This window comes from Aulonocara stuartgranti (assembly GCF_965226115.1).
Source record: "Aulonocara stuartgranti genome assembly, chromosome: 6".
NCBI lineage: Eukaryota > Metazoa > Chordata > Actinopteri > Cichliformes > Cichlidae > Aulonocara > Aulonocara stuartgranti.
The window spans coordinates 33,445,162-33,467,122 of NC_138944.1; the positions used below are offsets into that span (position 1 = coordinate 33,445,162).

General features: G+C 40.4%; 2 protein-coding genes across 5 annotated transcripts in view; both read left to right on the plus strand.

Annotated features, from left to right (window-relative positions):
* LOC309708973 (uncharacterized protein) overlaps positions 1 to 1,932 on the plus strand; it is a 63,456-nt gene extending 61,524 nt beyond the window's left edge. For both annotated transcript variants that reach the window (XM_082537371.1, XM_082537372.1), the window contains exon 11: positions 222 to 1,932. In XM_082537371.1, coding sequence (XP_082393497.1) covers positions 222 to 1,202 — 981 coding nt within the window. In that variant the 3' untranslated portion in view covers positions 1,203 to 1,932. The remainder of the gene's footprint in view (positions 1 to 221) is intronic.
* A 378-nt stretch (positions 1,933 to 2,310) lies between these two features.
* Positions 2,311 to 21,932, plus strand: LOC309708974 (uncharacterized protein). Of its 3 annotated transcripts, none has more exons than XM_082537374.1 (12): positions 2,311 to 2,603; positions 3,775 to 3,894; positions 14,233 to 14,291; positions 14,798 to 15,001; positions 15,105 to 15,216; positions 15,316 to 15,406; positions 15,637 to 15,724; positions 15,820 to 15,950; positions 16,067 to 16,271; positions 17,802 to 17,886; positions 18,000 to 18,072; positions 18,823 to 21,932. In XM_082537374.1, exons 4-12 carry the CDS (start codon positions 14,911 to 14,913, stop codon positions 19,801 to 19,803), a joined length of 1,857 nt encoding a protein of 618 aa, XP_082393500.1. In that variant the 5' UTR covers positions 2,311 to 2,603; positions 3,775 to 3,894; positions 14,233 to 14,291; positions 14,798 to 14,910; the 3' UTR covers positions 19,804 to 21,932. The 3 variants fall into 3 exon arrangements, with proteins under 3 accessions (XP_082393500.1, XP_082393501.1, XP_082393499.1); XM_082537375.1 differs by having other exon boundaries at positions 2,311 to 2,496; XM_082537373.1 differs by lacking the exons at positions 2,311 to 2,603; positions 3,775 to 3,894 and adding an exon at positions 13,869 to 13,969.
* The last annotated feature ends 29 nt before the right edge of the window (positions 21,933 to 21,961 follow it).

A 21,961-nucleotide genomic window follows, 5' to 3' on the forward strand; every position in this document is an offset into this window, starting at 1 on the left:
GAACTCTGTGGGAGGTGGAACCAGACAGACAAAGTGACTCACTAATCCAGCCACAGACTTATGACCTTTATGATCCAAACAACTCAAATTCACTAAAGTTTGAGTGAAGCACCCCAAACAGCTGATGCTTTCCTATTTAATCCCATTAAAGTGCAGATTGATAATTTTATATATTTCAAATCTTTCTAATCTCTTCTGTTCTGTGACTTTCTCTCCTCCAGAGTGGGTTCTCCAGTGAATACTTTCACTCCTTCTTGAAACCAGTGGAAATTATCACTGTAGAATTAATCTCACCTGTGGATGCTGCTGTGGCCTACAAGCCAGATGAGAAGATGGTGTTGAACAAAGGCAGCTATGACTCCACCAGCTCCAGCTTCACTAACCCAAGTTACTCTGAGCTTTGTAGCCCTCCTCCTATTTCCTCACTCACTGCTGGGAATCTGAAGCCCTGTGCGGTTGACACGCCTTATGGTCCTGTTGGTACTCAGGGTGAAGGAAAAAGCACAGAACAGGAAAGTGATGAAGCGAGAGAGAAAGAAAAGGAGACGTTAATGTTGCTGCTCAAAGGCAGCAGTAACAGTGAGCCAGTGCAGGTGATTTCAGACTACGAGAAAACTGAGAGGCTCGACAATGATCGATTTAGGCTCCAGAGTCTAGATTCAGGCATGTGCAGTTGTGCAGAGGTCAGTGAAGAGAGCATGGAGGCAGATAGCATCAATATGACTGATAGCCATGATGAGGAACCTGAGGGTGAGGAAGAGAAGGAGGGAGGGAATGAACAAAAGGCAGATTTTCAGAGGCTGTTTGGAAGCAGCGGAGGTGTGTTTGGCAAGTCTATCCAGGTTTGTTCTGATTATGAGCGAGTGGAGAAACAGCAGGCTGACAGCCCAGAGCTTCCCAGCTTGGATTCGGGTGTTAGCAGTGGGGGAGAGGAGCAGCTGAGTCAGGGTGAGGGCATGGAGGATGTTGATAAGTCCACTGAATCTACACGCTTCCTGTTTCCGCCTCATCCTTCCAGTGCTTTACCATGCTCCCTGCTCTCTTTTCCACAACTGCCTCTGAACTTGCCTGGGCCACGACTGAGTCCAGCGTTGCAGCTCCAGCCAGGTCACATGACACAGGGGTTTGCTCTGATGTCAACAGGCAGGTCGGTGGAGCCCTCTGGTGATGGATATATGCCAGTGAAACAGGAGGAGGACTGAGAACAGACAGCAGGCTCAACTAGCAGGACAACATAGCATGTAGCACATGGAGGAGTCATCACAGTCAGTCAGTTCTCAGGAAAATGTAACATCACATAATTCTTTATCCACTTCACGTTTTTCAGCAACGTTAAAAGTATTTTCTTTTATTTTCATAGTTATGCAAAATTATGTTTCATATATCAGAACTGTGCACTATAACCTTGCTTTTAAAAGTGAATTGTTACATCAGATATTTCTACTGTTAAAAAAGAAATGCATTATCTAATGAAAAACTAAACTGAAATTAATAATAATGTGGTTATAATAATAAAAGTTTTTGCATTTTTATTGTGTTTTTAGAGATCATCTAAATGGCATGTAGCTTATTATACTGAAACAAATGTTGGTGAAGGAATGTAAGTTCCAGATAGCTGAGATAGTTGTGTTATCTGTATAGTGTGTGAACTGATGTCATTTAGAGGGTATCATGATAATCACATATTAACTATAATCAGGATATTTGAAAATCAAATGCCTAGATATAGACTGGTATAGATATGTCTTGTGAAAAATTTGATATTGTGCCAGCCCCAAGGACAACAGCAGAATAATAACAGAGCTGTGTCTGTCGCCATCATCTGTCCCGTGTCAAATAAATATTAACATTTCTAACTTACATTTGAACGGCAGCTAACATAAAGTTTACTTCATAACATTACTGATCTATATAAGAGCTTGCATTTGTTTTTTGTTTTTAAGAATTTTACTATTTTTTTAAATAAATATACATACTCAACATCTTTAACACAAAGTTCTTCCTGTGTTTTCTCTGGGTTTAGAAAGGGTGGCCATGCCCACTCTGATCGATGTCGGGAGACCCGCCTCTTCCTTGTCCCTGTCGTTTAGGGTTGTGGGGGCGAGGGGACAAGGCTCCACGCTGACACTGGCACATATGCACATATGATGAATCTTGGGGATCCGAGGATTGACCAGCGTCACTGCTGCCGCTGTTTTTTGCGGCAGTCATGTCGGTACGCGGTTCCGTCGCTCTGACGTCTGTTTGAGAAGAAGTGATGAAAGATTTCATTTTTTCTTGGAGAAGAAAATGTGAAATGTATACGAACCCTTTCAACAAACATACTTGAGATTAAATATTTTATTCACAGCAGTAGTTTTAAACAATTCCTTCCATGTTTAATAAGACACCAACTCCCACAACACTCCCAAAACAGGACGTAAATACGGTGACATCATCAGCTGGTTTCTGACGTGCCATTTTGAAGCCTCACTACTTTCAAGCAACCGGATGAGGGTAAATACAGCGTTATAACTTCTGAGTGTTGCGGTTTAAATTGTGTACATGAACCTGTCGTGTCAAAATGCTCCAACTAGCGAACTGTTAACGAGGACATAAAAAGCGTAAGCACCTGTCGGCTTCTATATTACCAGACGTGTCATTGTCAGTGTGAATGGATAGTTCGTTAACCAGAGTGCTTTAGTGCATGGACAGCCTGCAGAGTGCAGCCGCACTGAACTCTTACGCTCGTGTTTGTGTGTTTGTTGCGCCAAGGAGTAAATAAAATAACTTATTTCAAAGTTATATACAACTCAAAGTGCCTTTGCGTCTAAGTGAAATGTTGGCGGCATTTCTGAGGTGAAATGGGCAACATGAGGTGTCGTGGGCAACATCACCATAACGGAGATGTCTTAACTTTGATGAAGATACACGGGAGCGCACGGCTCGGGGGAGGGGGGGGGACTTAGTACTATGGAAAAATCTGAAAGATTGTGGATTTTCCACTGACACCAACTCAAAGATGTGTGTTGAAGCCAAAATCTGCAGGTGGAATTGTCACTGCACCCCAATGATTAATCAAACGATTCACAGAATCCATGGAAAATTTTACTGATGATAAAGTACAGGATGCTTCAATGCATTATTTTTGGAAAATGTTAAACTGTGGATCCAACAATAGGTAGCACTGTCAAGAGTGAAGTGTTTAGCTGAAAGATACATCTCCAGAGAAGTAGTGGAGCTCTACAGGATGAAATTAGGAGTACAAGAGTGGACAGAACATCGTCAAGTCAGCTGACAGCTCCGCAAAATGTCTTTCCTACAGCAGCAAATAGGATTCAAGAAGTGACGGTAAGATTTCAAGATCTGTGGTCAGAGTAGGAAAACAAGCCAGTAGGACTCTGAGTGAAGCAAACTGTGCATTTGAAGTCATGGAGCTTGTGACCAATTCACTCATTCAAGATAAAATGTGACCTGACTCTCCCTTAGTTAAAGGAAATATTGAAAACACATCAAAAAAACTCATGACTTTGAATAACTCGTTGTGTTTGCATTGTGATAGCTCTGAGGAAGGGATCAGTGCAGCACTGCCCAAGAGACAGTGAGGAAAGCTATCCATCACTGTTCATGGGTCCAGAACTGCACCAAAATATAATTCTCCATTCCTGAAAGTTAGAGCTTTTAGCAGTGAGGGAGGCAATTTATTAAAGATTTTGAGAACATATCTATTATGGTCTCTACTATTTATACAGTCAATAATGTATTAATCCTGTGTGTCTATCCTATGAATTCTAGTCAAAAGCACCTAACTGAGAGCATTCACACGATGGGGTGAGCAACAAGTGTCCAGAGCGCAGCGATGAAGACAGAGTGAAACAAGTTTCAAGGAAGAGGAGATACTCTCTGACCCTCTAGGTAATTGCACATAGATAAACTGAGACATATGTGAAGCATACAGTGGGTCTGTGTAATGGCTTATTGGGTAGAAACAGGGTCAAAACCAGGGGTGTTTTATACAATTATATCTGGCCCATGAGATAATCTCAATTATTAATGGCTCGTTGTATGTGGGAGCCAAAACCATGCAGGCAGACAGTGTTGGGGAGTAACGGAATACACATACGTTACGTATTTAAGATACAAAATATGAGTAACCGGTCGTGTCCAAATTCATAGGCTGCATCCTCCTGAGGACCCGGCCTTCGCGGCCTGCGTGGGCCGGATTCTCCGCAGGGCGGGTAGACCGGAAGTGAGCTGTTGTGAAACTGGATGGTCTAGCCTTCAGTTTTGCATTACCAGCTGTCTCGCTGGAGTTTAATAAACTCAACCGTTTGTTTCTTGCTATGAAAAACATAACAGGACATTGGCCTAAATTCTCAAACCATCTCACATTTCTGTTTAATCAGTTTTCTGTTTGATGTTGATTCAACTGTGTGAAAACTATCACTTTAATGTCAGCCAAACTGATTTACTCACGAACAAATAAAACACTGAAAAAAGCCAAACAAGAACATTTTTAAGTTGTCCAATTGACAGGATACATCCGACCAATCCTTCAAATCTGCACTGAAAAAAAGGCCATGTTGGATTTACTTGATTCAATAGTGGACATTGGTTGCACACAAATGTTTTGCTTTGGCAGAAACTTAAACAACTGAGTTAAATCAACACAACTTTTTCATAGTCAGTAAACCTGTGCATTTTGTGTTCATAAAACGCGATTGGAACATGTTCAGATGATGTAAGTTGAGCTCTTGGAATATTTTAATCCTTCACAATTTTGTCATTTTATTTTAACACTATTCAATAACTTTTACCCCAGTACTACTTGGTCACTTAAATACTACATGCTGTCTTCATATTACATAATGTTCAACAAAGTCTAGAGTCTGGTTACCATAAAAATTGAATGGGTCTTCAACAACTACCATCCTTCTATCTTTATCCTGGTTGCAGGAGGGCTGGGAAATAACCCTGAAGTGATAGATTACGGTGCAGGGTACACCCTGGACAGCTCACCAGTCTATCACATAGAAACAAACAACCATTTACATTCACAGGTAATTTAGAATCAGCAGTTAACTCTAACAACTGCATGACTTTTAACTGCGGGAGGAAACCAGAATACCCAGAGAGAAACCTGCAAACTAGCCAGAATGTGGATTTGAACACAGGACCTTCTTACTGTGAAGCAACAGCACTAACCACCATGCCAACAATCTAGGAAATGTAGGAAAGCTATGATTTCCTGTATTTGATGCAGAATTTTTTTGTTTTTGTAATAATACACAATAAATAGCAATAGCATGCACGTGGTGCGTGCAGTTGTCTGCCTCTTATAACTCCAGTGATTTTCCTGCAGTTTGAAATCTTGTGCGATCTTGTGAATTTCATGAGTTCAGCAACTAACCACTCTTACTAGATTGTATCAGGTCGTCTCAACAAGAACAAATTAAGTTGTTGAATTTCGTACAGATTCTTCATGATTTAATTACGTTCATAGAAACATGAAATTATTGTGTTCAAATTACAAGTTAGACTTTTTTAATGTAACAACCACCCAATTTACTTTTTTTGGTATACTAAAAAACAGTAGAGGTGGCTGCTCGACTTGACTGAGATGGATGCCTTCCTGAAACCACGATCTAAAGAGCGCGAGTCTGAAACCCGTGCAGTGTCACGGGATTTAACATTGATATATTATTGACTTACTTCACTTGAACATGATATGAACAATTTAATCTAGCCTCTCTGCATATCATGTAGTTTCTACACTATGTAGTTACACTTAACGTTAAAGCACGAGGCACTTGTGTTAAATACACGCAAGATGCTTACGTAAATACAAGAGTTGGCCAATCCCTTTTTTTCAGTGTGGGGAAAAGGAGGACACATTTGCTGTTACTCTCATTCCCTTTTATTTGGTATTCCAACTCTGTAACATGCAACTTCTGTCGGTGCTATGCTACTGGAAACTGAATTTCCTAGAGAAACCCACCCGAGGGATTAATGAAGTGTCATCTAATCTAATCTCATCTCATCTCGTCCCTTCTTGCACCAAGATGCCAGGTTCTTTCATTATCCCTCATTCACAGCAGCAAATGCAGAAGCAAGTGTAGCTGTTGCTGTTCTGTGAGTCTATGGTGCATGTGGTGTGATACAGTATGTCCATGTAGAAAGGACGGCACTGTGACGCTGGACTTGCCCTTACTCTGGGCTCCCTCTTTATTCTGGCAACTGGTACAAAGAAAACAGCACACAGTCATCATCAACAGTGTGAAAAGCAACTGCAACATTCAGTTCACCAGCTTGGGAGTATTTTCCTTTTTTTTCCAAACATAACACTTAACAAAAGACTAATATATATTTTTCCAACACAACATCGATAAAGTCTTTCTTTAAAAGTTCTAGCTGAAACCAAACCTGTGATCATAAAGTGGCAGTATTATTTATTTATTTTTCTCCTTATGGTAACTAAGAGATGAGAGACATTATATCTCCTTTTTCCTAACCAACAACAACAATAAAAAGAGCTTTTCTCTTATAAAACAAAATCATTCTTCATCATTTTTTTATACAACATCAACTAAAACTTGTACTTAACAGTGCCTTCCTGGTACAAAGAAAACAGCATACAGTCGCCATCAACAGTGTGAAAAGCAACTGCAACATTCAGTTCTGTTAACAAGAATTAGAACTTGTAGGGCCCTTCAATTGACCCGTCACCCCACTAGGAAAATGATGGTATGACGGTATGACAGATTACCAGTCCAGCCCTGTGGGGATTACACATTCTTCCCTAGCAGCTGGTGACTGTATCGAATTCACTATAGTAGACAGCTCTTCAGCAATGTAATCATGACATCTTGTGAGAAACCATGATACTGTCACGTCATGACATGAATGTCAAAGTCAATAAAAATCATCCAAGTCAACCAAGAAAATCTTTGATACTTGACATCAAAGGCAAAATATGGGCAAGATTGTATTTGGTGCTTAGTTCCCACATTATCCTTATTACTATTATTAGCTAAAGCCACTAGCCACTACCTTAATAATGGCTGAACAGATGGCCAATGTGCCTTCACATAATGTTATTTTACGGTGCTGCCCTTATTTCCACAGGGTTTCCTCAGTGGATGGATTCTTGTGCTTGATTTGGCAAAGATATACTCCCAGATGCACCCCCTTACGCAACCTAAAACTTTCCTGGTGACCCACTGGGTAAAATGGTAAATGGCCTGTATTTGTATAGTGCCTTACTTAGTCCCTAAGGACCCCAAAGCGCTTTACACTACATTCAGTCATTCACACACTGGTGATGGCAAGCTACATTGTAGCCACAGCTGCCCTGGGGCACACTGACAGAGGCGAGGCTGCCGGACACTGGCGCCACCGGGCCCTCTGACCACCACCAGTAGGCAACGGGTGAAGTGTCTTGCTCAAGGACACAACGACCGAGACTGTCGGAGCCGGTGCTCGAACGGCAACCTTCTGATGACAAGACGAACTGCCGACTCTTGAGCCACGATCGCCCCTGCTAATTGCTAATAATAAAGCAACTGACAGTAACGTATGTGCCAGCCAGGTTAACACTTGTAAAAGTAGTTGTTGCATCACTCCTCCCAAAGTGTTGTTCAGTGTAAACATCCTCTACTTCAGCTATTAGTGAGGGGAGGCGATGTCTGCCTGCCTGTAGCACTGCTGTGTAAAGTTGTGTGTCAGCAGGTGTGTTGGTACTGACACTGTTGCAAATAAGTATCTAATCCAATAGTAATTTTTAGTAGAAATTAGTAATGAACCCTGTACTATACAGAGGAAAGAGATCTCAAGGTTCTCCCAGCAAGAAGACATATTTCCCACGGACTCTTTAAAAATCGCCTTAATAAAACAGAACTTATTATTTAAGTTTAAAAAGTCAAGAAAAAACAAAGACATAAAATTAAGGTTTGTGTGGCTGTTTAAACTGTTTAGTTTTGAAATCATACTACTTTCACTTCACTTATTTCACAGTCATAGTAACCATGAAACATTTTTAACACATAAAGAGTTTCACTTTAACAAGTCTACAAGGTGCTGTTCTACCTGCCGTTGGTGGCTTACATGTTAAGTAACTTGATAAAGAGTACAAAGGGGATTGAAAAACTCACATACTCATAGTGGCTGTTTCATTCTCAGATATGAAATGTCAAAACATGTGACCAACCATATCACTAAGTTACTGTCATCAGTAAAAAAAAACAAAAAAAAAACCCAATGTGCGTAGCTTCTTCTTTTCTTTGAACTCTCTTTCATAAGTCACACTAGATGATAGATATAAAGAAGTGTTATATAGGGCAAAGGTAAAGCCTGAATTATCTTACAGACATGGAAATGACAGAACACTGAACACACCCGGATGTCACTTATTTTTATTTTATTATATTTTAGTTTAATAGGCAGGCAGTCTAAGAGCAAACTGCTCTATTGGGATGAAACAGAGGTCTTAAAGATAAGCTGGGGCCTGATTATTAATGACTTTGTATGTGAGGAGAATAATTTTAAATTATATTCTAGATTTAACAGGGAGGCAATAAAAGAACCAATATGGGAAAAATATGCTCTCTCCTTCACTGTTGGTGTTTTAGGAAGTTGTTAAGACAACTTGATAATAATGAATTACAGCTCATTATTATCAAAAGTATTGCTTGTAATTTCACCTCTGCACATCAGACAATCAATTTGTGCTTGGAGTGCAGACTTTCAGCTTTATTTCAAAATTCAAAGCAAAAGTTTTGTATCTGTTTATTATCTGATATTAAAGACATTTCTATACATCACCCAATGCTGTGTGTCCTCCACTGAGATGCTCTGCTAGGTCTTTACTGTTTGTGGGTCTCTTTGTCTTCAGTTTTATCTTCAGTAACTTAAAAGCATGCTGTATGCAGTCCTTGGAGAATATCCTTTCTTTATTTGAGAAACTCTTGGGTTGTTATGCTTTTGCACCCATTATCTATTTGCATTATGAAGTGCTGGCCAGCCAATTCTGCAACATTTGGCTGATTCTGAGCTGAGAGTATAAACCTGTACACTTCAGAATTTGTCCTTGCTATATCTATCAGCAGTGGCATCTTCACAGTGGCCCTGACCTCATGAGCTGTATCTTCCCTTCTGCATACGTTTGTCTCGTCATCCTTCTGGTACAAGTCCATCTTGGTTTCTCCTAGAGTCGTCTTCTCCTTCTTTCAGCTGCTTGTTTAAGAAATCATTACAGTAGATCATTGGCCTCCATTTCACCCTGCCCCGAGCACCCAGACTGTCTGGATGTTAGGACTCTTTTCTTCCTGTCTTCTTGTTTTTCTGCCTTGCAGCTCCATCTTCAACATCCACTCTCAAATATCCCTCCTCTGCACGTATGCAAACCATCTCAGCCTAACCTCACTAACGTTGTCTCCAAACTGCTTAAGCTGAGCTGTCCCTCTGATGTTCTCATGTCTAGTCTCATTCTTCTGGTCACTCACATTGAAACCTTAAGATCTTCAATTCTGCTACTTGTTAGTGCTACCATCTCCAAACACACATACACACATAAACCATACATACCAACTACCAACTTGTAAACCTTGCCTTTCACTCTAGCTATATGTCTGTCACAAATCCCTTCTGACACTTGTCTCCACCCTGCCTGATCCCAATTATTTAAACTCATCCACCTTCACTATCTCTACTCCTTGCACATGTCTCTCTCTCATTCACATGCATTTATTCTGTTTTGCTTCTACTGACTTGCAGTCCTCTATCTGACACCAGTAGAGCTGTTTTTCAGCAGGAGACTCACTGCTCCTCACTGATAAGCTCTTTCCTATAACTTCATGGTATGGATCCTCGGCTTTATCATTCTGTAGTTGTTAAGCTTTAGACAACACTGTCATACTTGAAAATTACCTCAGACATCCTCTCATTGTCCAGGATTGTGTTTAACAATGTGATCAGCCATTTCCTCCTTACTAATCATTTGCACTTACTGATTCACTAACTCTCTCTAGATCCTTTACCACCTGTTTGAAGCTGTGGCCTCAGATGCCTTTCAAATCAAATCAAATCAAATCACTTTTTATTGTCACATCACATGTGCAGGCACACTGGCACAGCACATGCGAGTGAAATTCTTGTGTGCGAGCCCCACAAGCAACAGAGATGTGCAAACACAACAACACAAACGAGCAAAATACAAGAATGGCCAACCTGAAACTAATAAATATATGTACAATATATAATAGTGTATGCATTTCTGGATGTGTATACTAAATATTTTCCTACGTGTGTGTGTGTGTGTGTGTGTGTGTGTATACACATTTTTACAAATTAAATAGTAAAAAAATAAAATAAAATAATAATAATAATAATAATAATAAAATATATAAAATATACAGAGTTGAATATGTGCAAAACAAGTGGCATTTATATACAGTGTGGAGTGCATAATGTTGAAGTTCCAGTAGTGAAGCTGAGGTGTCTATGACGTGTTCAGCAGTCTGATGGCCTGATGGAAAAAGCTGTCTCTCAGTCTGCTGGTTCGGGACCGGATGCTGCAGAACCTCCTTCCTGATGGAAGCAGTCTGAACAGTTTATGGCTGGGGTGACTGGAGTCCTTGATGATCCTCCCCGCTTTCCTCAGGCACCGCTTCCTGTAGATGTCTTGGAGGGAGGGAAGCTCACCTCCAATTATCCGTTCAGAGCACCGCACTACTCGCTGGAGAGCTTTGCAGTTGTAGGCGGTGCTGTTGCCATACCAGGTGGTGATGCATCCAGTGAGGATGCTCTCAATGGCACAGCGATAGAAGGTCCTGAGGATGCGGGGGCTCATGCCGAATCTTTTCAGTCTCCTGAGAAAGAAGAGGCGCTGCTGCGCCTTCTTCACTGTTTTGTTTGTGTGTACTGACCACGTAAGATCCTCAGCCAGATGTACTCCAAGGAACCGGAAGCTGCTCACTCTCTCCACAGCAGCGCCGTTGATGGTGATTGGGGTGTGTACTTCTCTGCACCTCCGGAAGTCCACTATCAACTCCTTTGTCCTTGCGACGTTGAGGGTGAGATGGTTGTCTTGACACCAGTGGGTCAGGGCGCTGACCTCCTCCCTGTAAGCCGTCTCATCACCGTTGGTGATAAGACCCACCACTGTAGTGTCGTCCGCAAACTTCACAATGATGTTGGAGCTGTTAGTGGCTGTGCAGTCGTAGGTGTAGAGTGAGTACAGGAGAGGGCTCAGTACACACCCCTGTGGAGCACCAGTGTTCAGTGTGATGGGGGATGAGGTGATGCTGCCCAGTCTGACCACCTGGCGTCTGTCAGACAGGAAGCTAAGGATCCAGCTGCAGAGGGAGCTGCTCAGTCCTAGATCCTGCAGTTTCCTGTCCAGCTTCGAGGGAACGATGGTATTGAATGCTGAGCTGTAATCTACAAACAGCATCCTCACATACGTGTCTCTCTTCTCCAGGTGTGACAGGGCAGTGTGTAGTGTCAGGGCTATGGCATCATCAGTGGACCTGTTGTGGCGGTATGCAAACTGTAGAGGGTCCAGTGAGTCGGGTAGTGCAGAGCAGATGAAGTCCCTGACCAGCTTCTCGAAGCATTTGCTTACGATGGGGGTCAGGGCTACAGGTCGCCAGTCGTTCAATGAGGAGATGGTGGAGGATTTGGGTACAGGGACGATGGTGGCCATTTTGAAGCAGGCTGGGACTACAGACAGAGAGAGGGAAAGGTTGAAGATGTGCGTGAACACTCCAGCCAGCTGAGCCGCGCATGACCTGAGGACGCGGCCGGGAATCCCGTCCGGACCAGTAGCTTTGCGTGCGTTCACCTTCCTTTCAACCACTCATGTAAAGAAAAAACACCTAATAAGGAAGGAAGGAAGAGAAAGCAGACTTTCTGGGTAGTGAATGACGTTTTGTGTTTGTTTTTTTTATCAGTGGAAAGAAAATTGTTTTCTGTGAAGAGACGAGGGTTAGGATGTGGTTTGAGCCTTTAGTGTGTATTTGTGGTTATCGTGCTTCTGACTCAGTGAGGCAAAAAGAAAGCGATAAGAGGGTCATCTTTCTCACTTTTTTCTTGTAATGCGTTAGGGGAAGTCCAAAAGTCAGAAGACGATATAAATAAAGAGAACATACGCTTCACAGCTCTGTGAAAATGATAAGAATGAGTTAGAACACAAAGATACTTTTTTTTAAATGTCATGGTCAATCATCATGACGCTGCTGGGCTAATGAAATTTGCTTCAGCTGTCGTTTTCTTGCATTTATATTTAATGCACCATGTTATTAGTAATCTGCAGGCACTTTACAGGTCACACACTTACCTGGCCAACTCATCTGCATCAATCATCTGATGTAGACTAAAGAATGAAAAGACACGCAGTGAGAAACCACAAACAGTGGGAAGGTTGGTGTGACAGTAATCAGAAACATGTTTCTGGAGCTGGAGACACTTACAAACAGGTACAGAGTGAGGAAGAAGCCAGACTACAGGAAAGCACACAATGATCACAGATGGGATCACAGAAATGCATGGGAGGAGAAAGAAAGGAGAGTGGAAGGAAGGTGAAGTGCATCATGGAAGATCTAGCTGAAAGAAGGCAGTGCCAAAGACTTGATCTGAGGATATGTTGGAATTAAAAATAAATACGATTGTCTGGGGGTAATCACAATGAGAGTACTTGAGGCAGAGGTTATACTAAATTTAGAGCTATATAAATCTAGATTTATATTATTTATATTATATTTAGCTCAGTATTGTCTGAATTATTTAGACAATTATGACTTTAAGACATGCTTAAATTGGACTAAATGAACATTTTGTCTGGCCTCATAGATAAATATAGCTGGGCTCTGACATCACAGCAATGAAAATGCATGCAGTACTTTAGTGATATTGTTGAAGTTAAGCATGAATAAAGATGAGTGTCAGCACAGAACCTCGTGAAACCCCATGATGAACTTTTTGTGTTTAAGTTCTATGAAACAACTGGAATCTGTCTGAAAGGTTTAAATGCAGAGGATTTCAGTACAGGAATAAACAAAGAGCTGCTTCACATCAAACACTATATGACATGTTTCAACCATTGGGTAGATTTGGCAGAGTAAAGTTCAGCTTCTTCTTTGATATTTATAACAGTAGATCAGGAAGGAAGTGCTATTTCCTTCATGCATTTGGACCACCTGTTACAGAAACCATAAACTGCTTTGAAACATTTTTGTGAGTTGCAGCACACAACTGAAAGCTCTGAAAGCTCATTTTAAGAGGATCAGTCAGCATGATTTCCTCTTTCACACCTTTTATATCAACTTGAAAAGCTTTGAGCAGGAAGTGAACCTGTCAGATTAATGGAACATTTGAGTTCTCAGAAAGATCCACAGTTTTTGTTCTATAGAAGATGTGATCTGAAGATCTTCTTTATGAGTCTGGCTCTATGTTTGGGGCAAAGCTGGAGTATCTAATGTGACGTGATATTTATTATGTGAATGAGAATCTAAACCAACTTCAGTACTATGCTGTTTAAACATAATATGTTTGTATTGAGCACTATGAAAAGAAAAGTTTGTCTGAAATGTGTTCTTGCAAAGATAAAATGCTTAAAGTCAGTTAATGCATAATGTGAACACATTAGGTGAGGATGTGGGTGTTTGCTGGTTAGCTTGCTCTTGGCTGCAAAACCACGAAAAGCACAAATCCACACAAACAGTTTAAATGTCAGTGTGGTCCACATGCAAAGGGAGCTACTGCTAATACTTATAAATAGTGGTGTGTGTGTGTGTGTGTGTGTGTGTGTGTGTGTGTGTGTGTGTGTGTGTGTGTGTGTGTGGTCAGAAATACAACAGGGTGGGGGAACTGACAGGCTGTACTAAAGTCAAGGAAGATTCAAAAAATGAAGCAACAACCCAGAACAGCCAGTTTCCACCTGATGCTGCATGCTTGAAGTTATCAGCTCAGAGTTATACAGACAGGTGCACTGCAGGTACTGTTATATACAACCGTTTATAAGTTGAAGAATCAGATTAGATGAAACTAAAGGGTTACAAGGCTTCAAGTGAAACACTCAGAAGCTCAAATGTTCGTCAGAAGAGCTCTGTGGGTTGTGATCGAGAGATGATCTAGATTTGTGGCTGTAGTTCTGGCAGTGACCTCACAGAATTCACCTGCCTTTTTTGTCTTGTCAGTTTAGTTGGTTACATTTGATACGTAAACAAAGTAACACCCTCATGTGATGCTCTTTGACAGGATATCAGGTGAAATTAAGTCAGCAGTTGGAAGCAGATCAGTTGCAGCTCAGCCAGCAGGTAAGTGTCACTGACTGAAGTCCTTTAATGGACAGATATTATTATTTTTATAAGAGAAATGTATTATTACAATTACAATATTAAAAATGTTTTACTAAATGTTGTTCAGTTTAAGATTCAGTGCCAATTTCTTTTGTGTAAGAAAACATCCAGGAGATCAGGTTGTTGTTATTTATGTATCAGTTTTATTTGATTTGACATGGTGGAGCAGATCAAACCAAGTGAACACAAACCGAGCAGCCAACAGTTTGTGAGGCTGTGGTAGAGATGCATGTCTGAAAGAAAAGACCACAAATGCAACACCAATGGAAACATTAATTCTTGAAGCGCTTCATGTAAATTATGATTTCAATTCAATTTCATTTTATATAGATGTCTCCAAACCACAATAACAGTTGCTGAACAGCACTTTGTGTTGTATATGTATTGACTGTTTGGAGAAATAAAACTGTGTCGTCTCTAATCATGTTGCTAACATGGTAACATTTTATTTGCATCCTTTGCAGGATGAGAAGAATCAGGAAGCAGTCAGTCAATACCTAAAGCAACTACAGTCCTTCAAGTCTTCCAGTCACAGTCACCATCCCAGTAGCCTCTAAGAAAGAAAACTGTCGACTTAATGGAGAGAAATAAGAAAAGCCTTTCCCTGTTTATTCTGCTGCCTCTGCTGTTGCTCTGCAGAAGTGATGAGTGTCCCAGGCTTCCAGAGAGTTAGTCTTTATTCCTCTTTATTCATGTTTAACTGATTTTAAGATCTGTTGTTTAACATATTTACTCATTTTCATTTAATCTCTCCTGTTTTAATTCTCACAGATCTCACTTGCTACACTGACTACAATAGAAACATCACATGTTTGTGGAACAGCAGATACGTGTCTGATGACACTGAATGCACCATACATGCTCACTATAAATCTCGACGCCTGTAAGGACAAAGAGAAAAGCTCAACACATAAAACTCACAATATATAAATCACACCTGTCATCATGTGCACCAAAAAGAGAATAATAATGTTTTTCTCAGTTCTTACAGCGCTTCCTGTGACCTAAAGTCTGTTGACGTCTCCAGACCAGCAGTAAAGAAGTGCTCCCTGATCTTTGAAATGGAATACACTGTGAGTGTGTGAAAAAATCTAATTGTTTTCAAGCCCAAGATATACAATCATATATCCTATATCTCAGTTTGTAGTTTAATTTAATTAGAAAGAAGAGCTAATATTCTAAAGAAAGCTTAGGGGCAGTCATTGCATTCTTCCAAATAGTTAGTTATCTGTCATTTAACAAAATCAAGCTTTTATTAAGCCCCCTTCTAACATTAAATATTTTTCAAACATTTTTTTTCCAGTTTCTGTCTTCCCATGAGTTGTCCCTTAATCTGAGCTGCAACCAAATGAAGCAGAGTGTAATCACTTCTTTCATGCCATCCTGTCACAGTGAGTGTAATCTACAGTATACATACTGGCTCTTTGTGATTTACAGTGCGAGCTATTCATGGTGACCTAAAACAACTGTGTGTGTGATCTTGCAGTAAAGGTGAATCCTCCTGCAGAGCCAAAAGTCAACTTCACGTCTGTTTCCTGGTTGTCCCAAGTCCACAAACATGTAATCAGGTTATACAGAAGTGAATTGCAGTGGAAGAAGCAGGATCAGTCATGGAGTGTAAGTTTAGATTTTATGACACAATGTGAACACGTTTAAGTATAAAGTTGAGATCATGAAAGTTCACATGTGAAACAAGATTCGTTCTCAACCCCACACTGGTTTCTGTGTGTCAGGATCCTGCTGTGCACAATAAAAGTGGCATTCAGTGTGAGCAGGAGTGCAAGGCAGAGCTGGAGCCAGATTTGCTGATACAAGGTGAGAGGTACAAGGCACGAGTTCGTGTGCGGTCTATTTTTCAGCGCCGCGAGGGAGCCTGGAGTGACTGGAGCCCCACTGCATCATGGGAGTCACCAGTAGGGAAAATAAAACCACCACCAGGTACATTTATCTCAACATGTTTTGTTTAACATAACATACCAATGTCAAAATCTTTCCAATTCATTCATGCTGAGCATGATTACTGCAGTATGGAATAATTATGTATATGGGAAAATGTTTAAAGTTTGAAGCGTGTTGGTGTGTAATACACAGCATAGAGGGGAAGAAGCCCTTGTGAAAAATGTCCAATGCTGTAATATAACTCACAACCTTCAACATACAAGGGAAAAGTGAAGGAGTGGTAACTGCCACTCAGCCACTAAGGGAGAGGTGAGAGAGAGGGCTGGCTCTCCATTCAAAGTCAATAGGACTGATCTAGGAGTGGTCTGTCTGCAACAAACACTCGTTAGCCACCAAAGAAGAAGATAAACGGCAGACAACAATAACACATACTACCAATATTACAACTACATTAATTCTCAGATTCAAAAGTATCAATGTCCACATCTGGACTGTTTCCTTGAGTTGATGAAATTGTTTAGTTTCCATTCGGTAGTTTTTCATGGGAACATAAAATATGCAGTCCATATGGGGCACCAGTGCAAGGCCTTGAATGGGCTAAAACACAAAAGAGACTTATCATAGAGGTCCTACAACACTTAGAGGGTTGTCACATCAACAACTCAGCAGCTTCATGGCACTGGCATGCATGGCTGCTGATGGAAATAGTTAGCTGGTCTTTACTGGTGAATGCTTACAGAGCAGCTACAGCAACAACAATACTTTCTTTTCTGATTCAGTCAAATATTACAAACTCACAGGATGGGCCTGTAATGACCCAAAACATGCAGCAAAAGGAACAGAGATGTTCATAAAAGGACAAATCGGTCACATGACCCCAGCCCAACATGGCGTACTTTCACTTAGTGAAGACAGACAGAAGAAAGACCCAGAAGCAAACAGCAACTGAAGGAGGCTGCAGTAAAGGGAAGAAATGGCATTTTGAAGGTTTCTGACTTCAGACAGTCACATACAAAAGATTTGCACTCAAGGATTAGTAATAATAATTAGATGAAGGGCATAACTGAAAATGTCTGTATTTTTATAATCCATGCACTTCATGCAAAAGAATCAGAATCAGAATCAGAAACTTTATTGTCATTGTCATGAGAACAACGAAATTAAGAATGGTCCCCGATCATTGCATCATCCCTAGCAATATCAAAATATAAATAAAACAATAAAATTCAATAAATAAAATAGATAGAATACTTAAAATACTAATAAGATATAACAGTAAAACATTCACATACATTCCCACACACATGCTTCAGACCGTGCATAGATTAACACAAGAGTGGCGTGATGGACATTTTTTTGTAGTATTCAGATGTGTTATTGCAGTTGGATAACAGCTGTGTTCATCCTTAGTCTCTTGAATAATAAATCACACTCACATCTTGATTTCTATTTAAATTCACTGTATCGGCTGCAGAAGCAAACTTGTCTGTGTCTCATGGACTTGGCTGTATGACCCAGTTTTCTCATGTTTCTGAGCCACTGTGTCCTGATCTGTCCCGTATTTTTCAGGTAATACGTTTGTTGTTCCTGTAACGATAGTCGGTGTGGTGGTGTTGCTGGCAGGCCTGCTCTTAAGCACTCACAAAACCACCCGGTACGTGAGCACAGACACAAGTTTCTATGGCAAATAATATTATTAGAATTTCTTCTATTTTGATTTACTTAAGTTATTTTCTGACAACTCTGATTTATTTTTTATTTTTTTAGGGTTTACATAGTAAAGAAAATCAAAGGTCCACCCATACCAGACCCAGGAAAATCCTTCCTGCGAGAAATCCAGGTAAGTGTACTTCAGGGCAGTAAACATAGTATTTATGAAATACTGTGGTGAATTTGTTTGCAGGAAATCAAATTATTATCATATATTCAAAGCTGTGTTTTAGCCAATAGTTTTAGTGCAATAGTGACTCTTCTTTAGTGTAGGGTTAAGAGTAGAGTGCGTCATCACAGTGTTAAAATAAAATGCTGGATAAGTTCATGGGAAGTCTATTATACAATGATTTAATTTTCGTTCAGTACAGTTTTATTCATGCAGCACCATTTAACAACAACAGTCACCTCACAGTATTTTCTCTGTTAACCTGTTGCCTGCTGGGAACAAGGCTCACTGTATAACCACAGAGGTGGACTGCATCAGGGTCTAATTTTCATGTCTAAACATATTCATTAAAAAAAAAACCTCTGCAAAGTAGCAGGGAGCTACAGAGAGTTTAAGGAGTCTAAAAGCAAAACAAAATAAGCTAATGTAGCTTAAAAAGCAGACGGACACAACATGTACCATAAAAAGACAGAGCATTGCAGATAGCTGTGAACTCTGTGGGAGGTGGAACCAGACAGACAAAGTGACTCACTAATCCAGCCACAGACTTATGACCTTTATGATCCAAACAACTCAAATTCACTAAAGTTTGAGTGAAGCACCCCAAACAGCTGATGCTTTCCTATTTAATCCCATTAAAGTGCAGATTGATAATTTTATATATTTCAAATCTTTCTAATCTCTTCTGTTCTGTGACTTTCTCTCCTCCAGAGTGGGTTCTCCAGTGAATACTTTCACTCCTTCTTGAAACCAGTGGAAATTATCACTGTAGAATTAACCTCACCTGTGGATGCTGCTGTGGCCTACAAGCCAGATGAGAAGATGGTGTTGAACAAAGGCAGCTATGACTCCACCAGCTCCAGCTTCACTAACCCAAGTTACTCTGAGCTTTGTAGCCCTCCTCCTATTTCCTCACTCACTGCTGGGAATCTGAAGCCCTGTGCGGTTGACACGCCTTATGGTCCTGTTGGTACTCAGGGTGAAGGAAAAAGCGCAGAACAGGAAAGTGATGAAGCGAGAGAGAAAGAAAAGGAGACGTTAATGTTGCTGCTCAAAGGCAGCAGTAACAGTGAGCCAGTGCAGGTGATTTCAGACTACGAGAAAACTGAGAGGCTCGACAATGATCGATTTAGGCTCCAGAGTCTAGATTCAGGCATGTGCAGTTGTGCAGAGGTCAGTGAAGAGAGCATGGAGGCAGATAGCATCAATATGACTGATAGCCATGATGAAGAACCTGAGGCTGAGGAAGAGAAGGAGGGAGGGAATGAACAAAAGGCAGATTTTCAGAGGCTGTTTGGAAGCAGCGGAGGTGTGTTTGGCAAGTCTATCCAGGTTTGTTCTGATTATGAGCGAGTGGAGAAACAGCAGGCTGACAGCCCGGAGCTTCCCAGCTTGGATTCGGGTGTTAGCAGTGGGGGAGAGGAGCAGCTGAGTCAGGATGAGGGCATGGAGGATGTTGATAAGTCCACTGAATCTACACGCTTCCTGTTTCCACCTCATCCTTCCAGTGCTTTACCATGCTCCCTGCTCTCTTTTCCACAACTGCCTCTGAACTTGCCTGGGCCACGACTGAGTCCAGCTTTGCAGCTCCAGCCAGGTCACAAGACACAGGGGTTTGCTCTGATGTCAACAGGCAGGTCGGTGGAGCCCTCTGGTGATGGATATATGCCAGTGAAACAGGAGGAGGGCTGAGAACAGACAGCAGGCTCAACTACCAGGACAAAATAGCATGTAGCACATGTATCCACTGTTGCCAACTTAGCGACTTTGTCGCTATATTTAGCGAGTTTTCAGACCCCTTAGCGACTTTTTTTCTAAAAAAAGTTGCTAAAAAAAGACGTGAAAGCGCGTATCGCTTTTATTCTCAACAAGCAGCGGGTGCTGTAACGCAGTCAGTTCTTCTTTTACTCTTTTACTCTTATGCTGTTTTGTGGATCACAAGGTTTAAAACTACTTATAAACACACACACACAAAGTAACTCCACCAGAGTGCCAATTTCGGGTCACTTTTGCCGGTCCAAGCCCGGGTAAAGGAGCAGGGTTGGAACTGTGACATTAAAAAAAACAATAATTGCTAAAAGTTAATTTGTAGTTCTAAATAAACTCTAAATGCATTTAGGATGTTTTTTACTCACTTTATGTTTCTTCCACAATGTTATTTCTCTCTCCAACAACATAGGTTACAATTAGATTAGCATGACCAATTATGCAAATTAGGCGATGATGTCATTTGACTTCTAGCGACTTTTAGGACAACCAATAGCGATTTTCCTTACTGAGGCGTTGGCAACACTGCATGTATCACACCCAATCCGGTCGTTAAGTGATGACGTGATGAATCCTACTTCCGGGCCTAAAGTAGTCTGCGTTTAATATGGCTTTTGTGTTGTTAACATGTTTAATGTTTTGTATTTTCTTCTATTTAATCTCAAAAAGCTCCAGTGATCACTGTTGACCTCCCTCGGCTTTTATTACCGTTAATCATTTATTTAAGCTCAGTTTTTAAAACCTTAGGATGTAACTACAGCCCAGCCCATGCAGCAGTATATGAATGACTAACCTCGTATTGTGGATGGATTATCTCAGTTGTTCTCCTGGCTGAAGTTTGGTCCTTTTACAGCATCCTGCCATGCAATTACATTTGTTCCTGACCACCGAGAACACTCACGTTAACTTTTATCGAGTGGAAAAAAAGTTAGCTTGTTTATATTATGCTAACATAGCAGTGTCACTAGCGGTCACGTAGCACATCATTATATACCAGCTAGCCAAACTTCAGTAACCCTACAAACGTCCCTGCTGTTTAGTTTTCTGTCTTCATTTATGCTGGAAGTGATAACAGAGCTGTACGTTTTAATTTGTTTCCAAAACCCCGCAGTCAGGACATGCTATATTGTATTTAGATAGAAGCTAGCGAGCTAACTTCCTGCTAACTTCTAACTCTGTTAAATGTCATAAATTCCGTTTTCATGGATGCCTGGATGTTAAACTCAATTGTTACACCTGGTAGAGCAGAACGCTGATCATTTTATTAAAGATGAAAGACTTTAGACAGTTTTTCAACTCTCAGTAATGCCACAGTGATCGTTTGATACATGGAGCTGCAGCGGAGTTTAGACCCAGACACGGCTAGTGACGTCAGACTGAACAACCGGATAAGTTCTCAGGAAAATGTAACATCACATAAAACTTTATACACTTCACGTTGTTCAGCAGCGCTGGTGGTGATATTTATAAATGTATTTTCCTTTATCTTTAATATTTAAACAAAATAATTTTTCATATATCTGAACTTTGCACTTAAACTGTTACTGTTAAAAACCAAATGTATTATCTAATGAGAAACTAAACTCAAATTAATAATAATATGGTTGTAATAATAAAAGTGTTTGCGTTTATATTGTGGTTTTAGTGAGATCATCTAAATGGCATGTAGCTTATTGTACTGAAACAAATGTTGGTAAAGGAATGTAAGTTCCAGATAGGTGAGTTTGTGAACTAATGTTGTTATCATGATAATCACATATTAACCATAACCAGGATATTTGAAGATGAAATGTCTAGATGTAACAGATCATTAATAGCATAAATGACTTATATAAGAACTTGTATTTGTTTTATAAAAATAATTTTACCTTTTAATAAAATAAATATATGTATACGTCTGTAATGGAATGGAAGTATGTCAATGACAAATAGTCTAATAGTTCACATTATTGTTTTGATCTTGGTTTCCCTGTATGTTGTAGACCATCAAGTCAGTCGTAAAACATGTTGTTTACTGTGATGAACGTCACAATAAAATAAATGACAAGTGTAAATAGCTTGTGGGCCTTTTATTTTTAAAGTT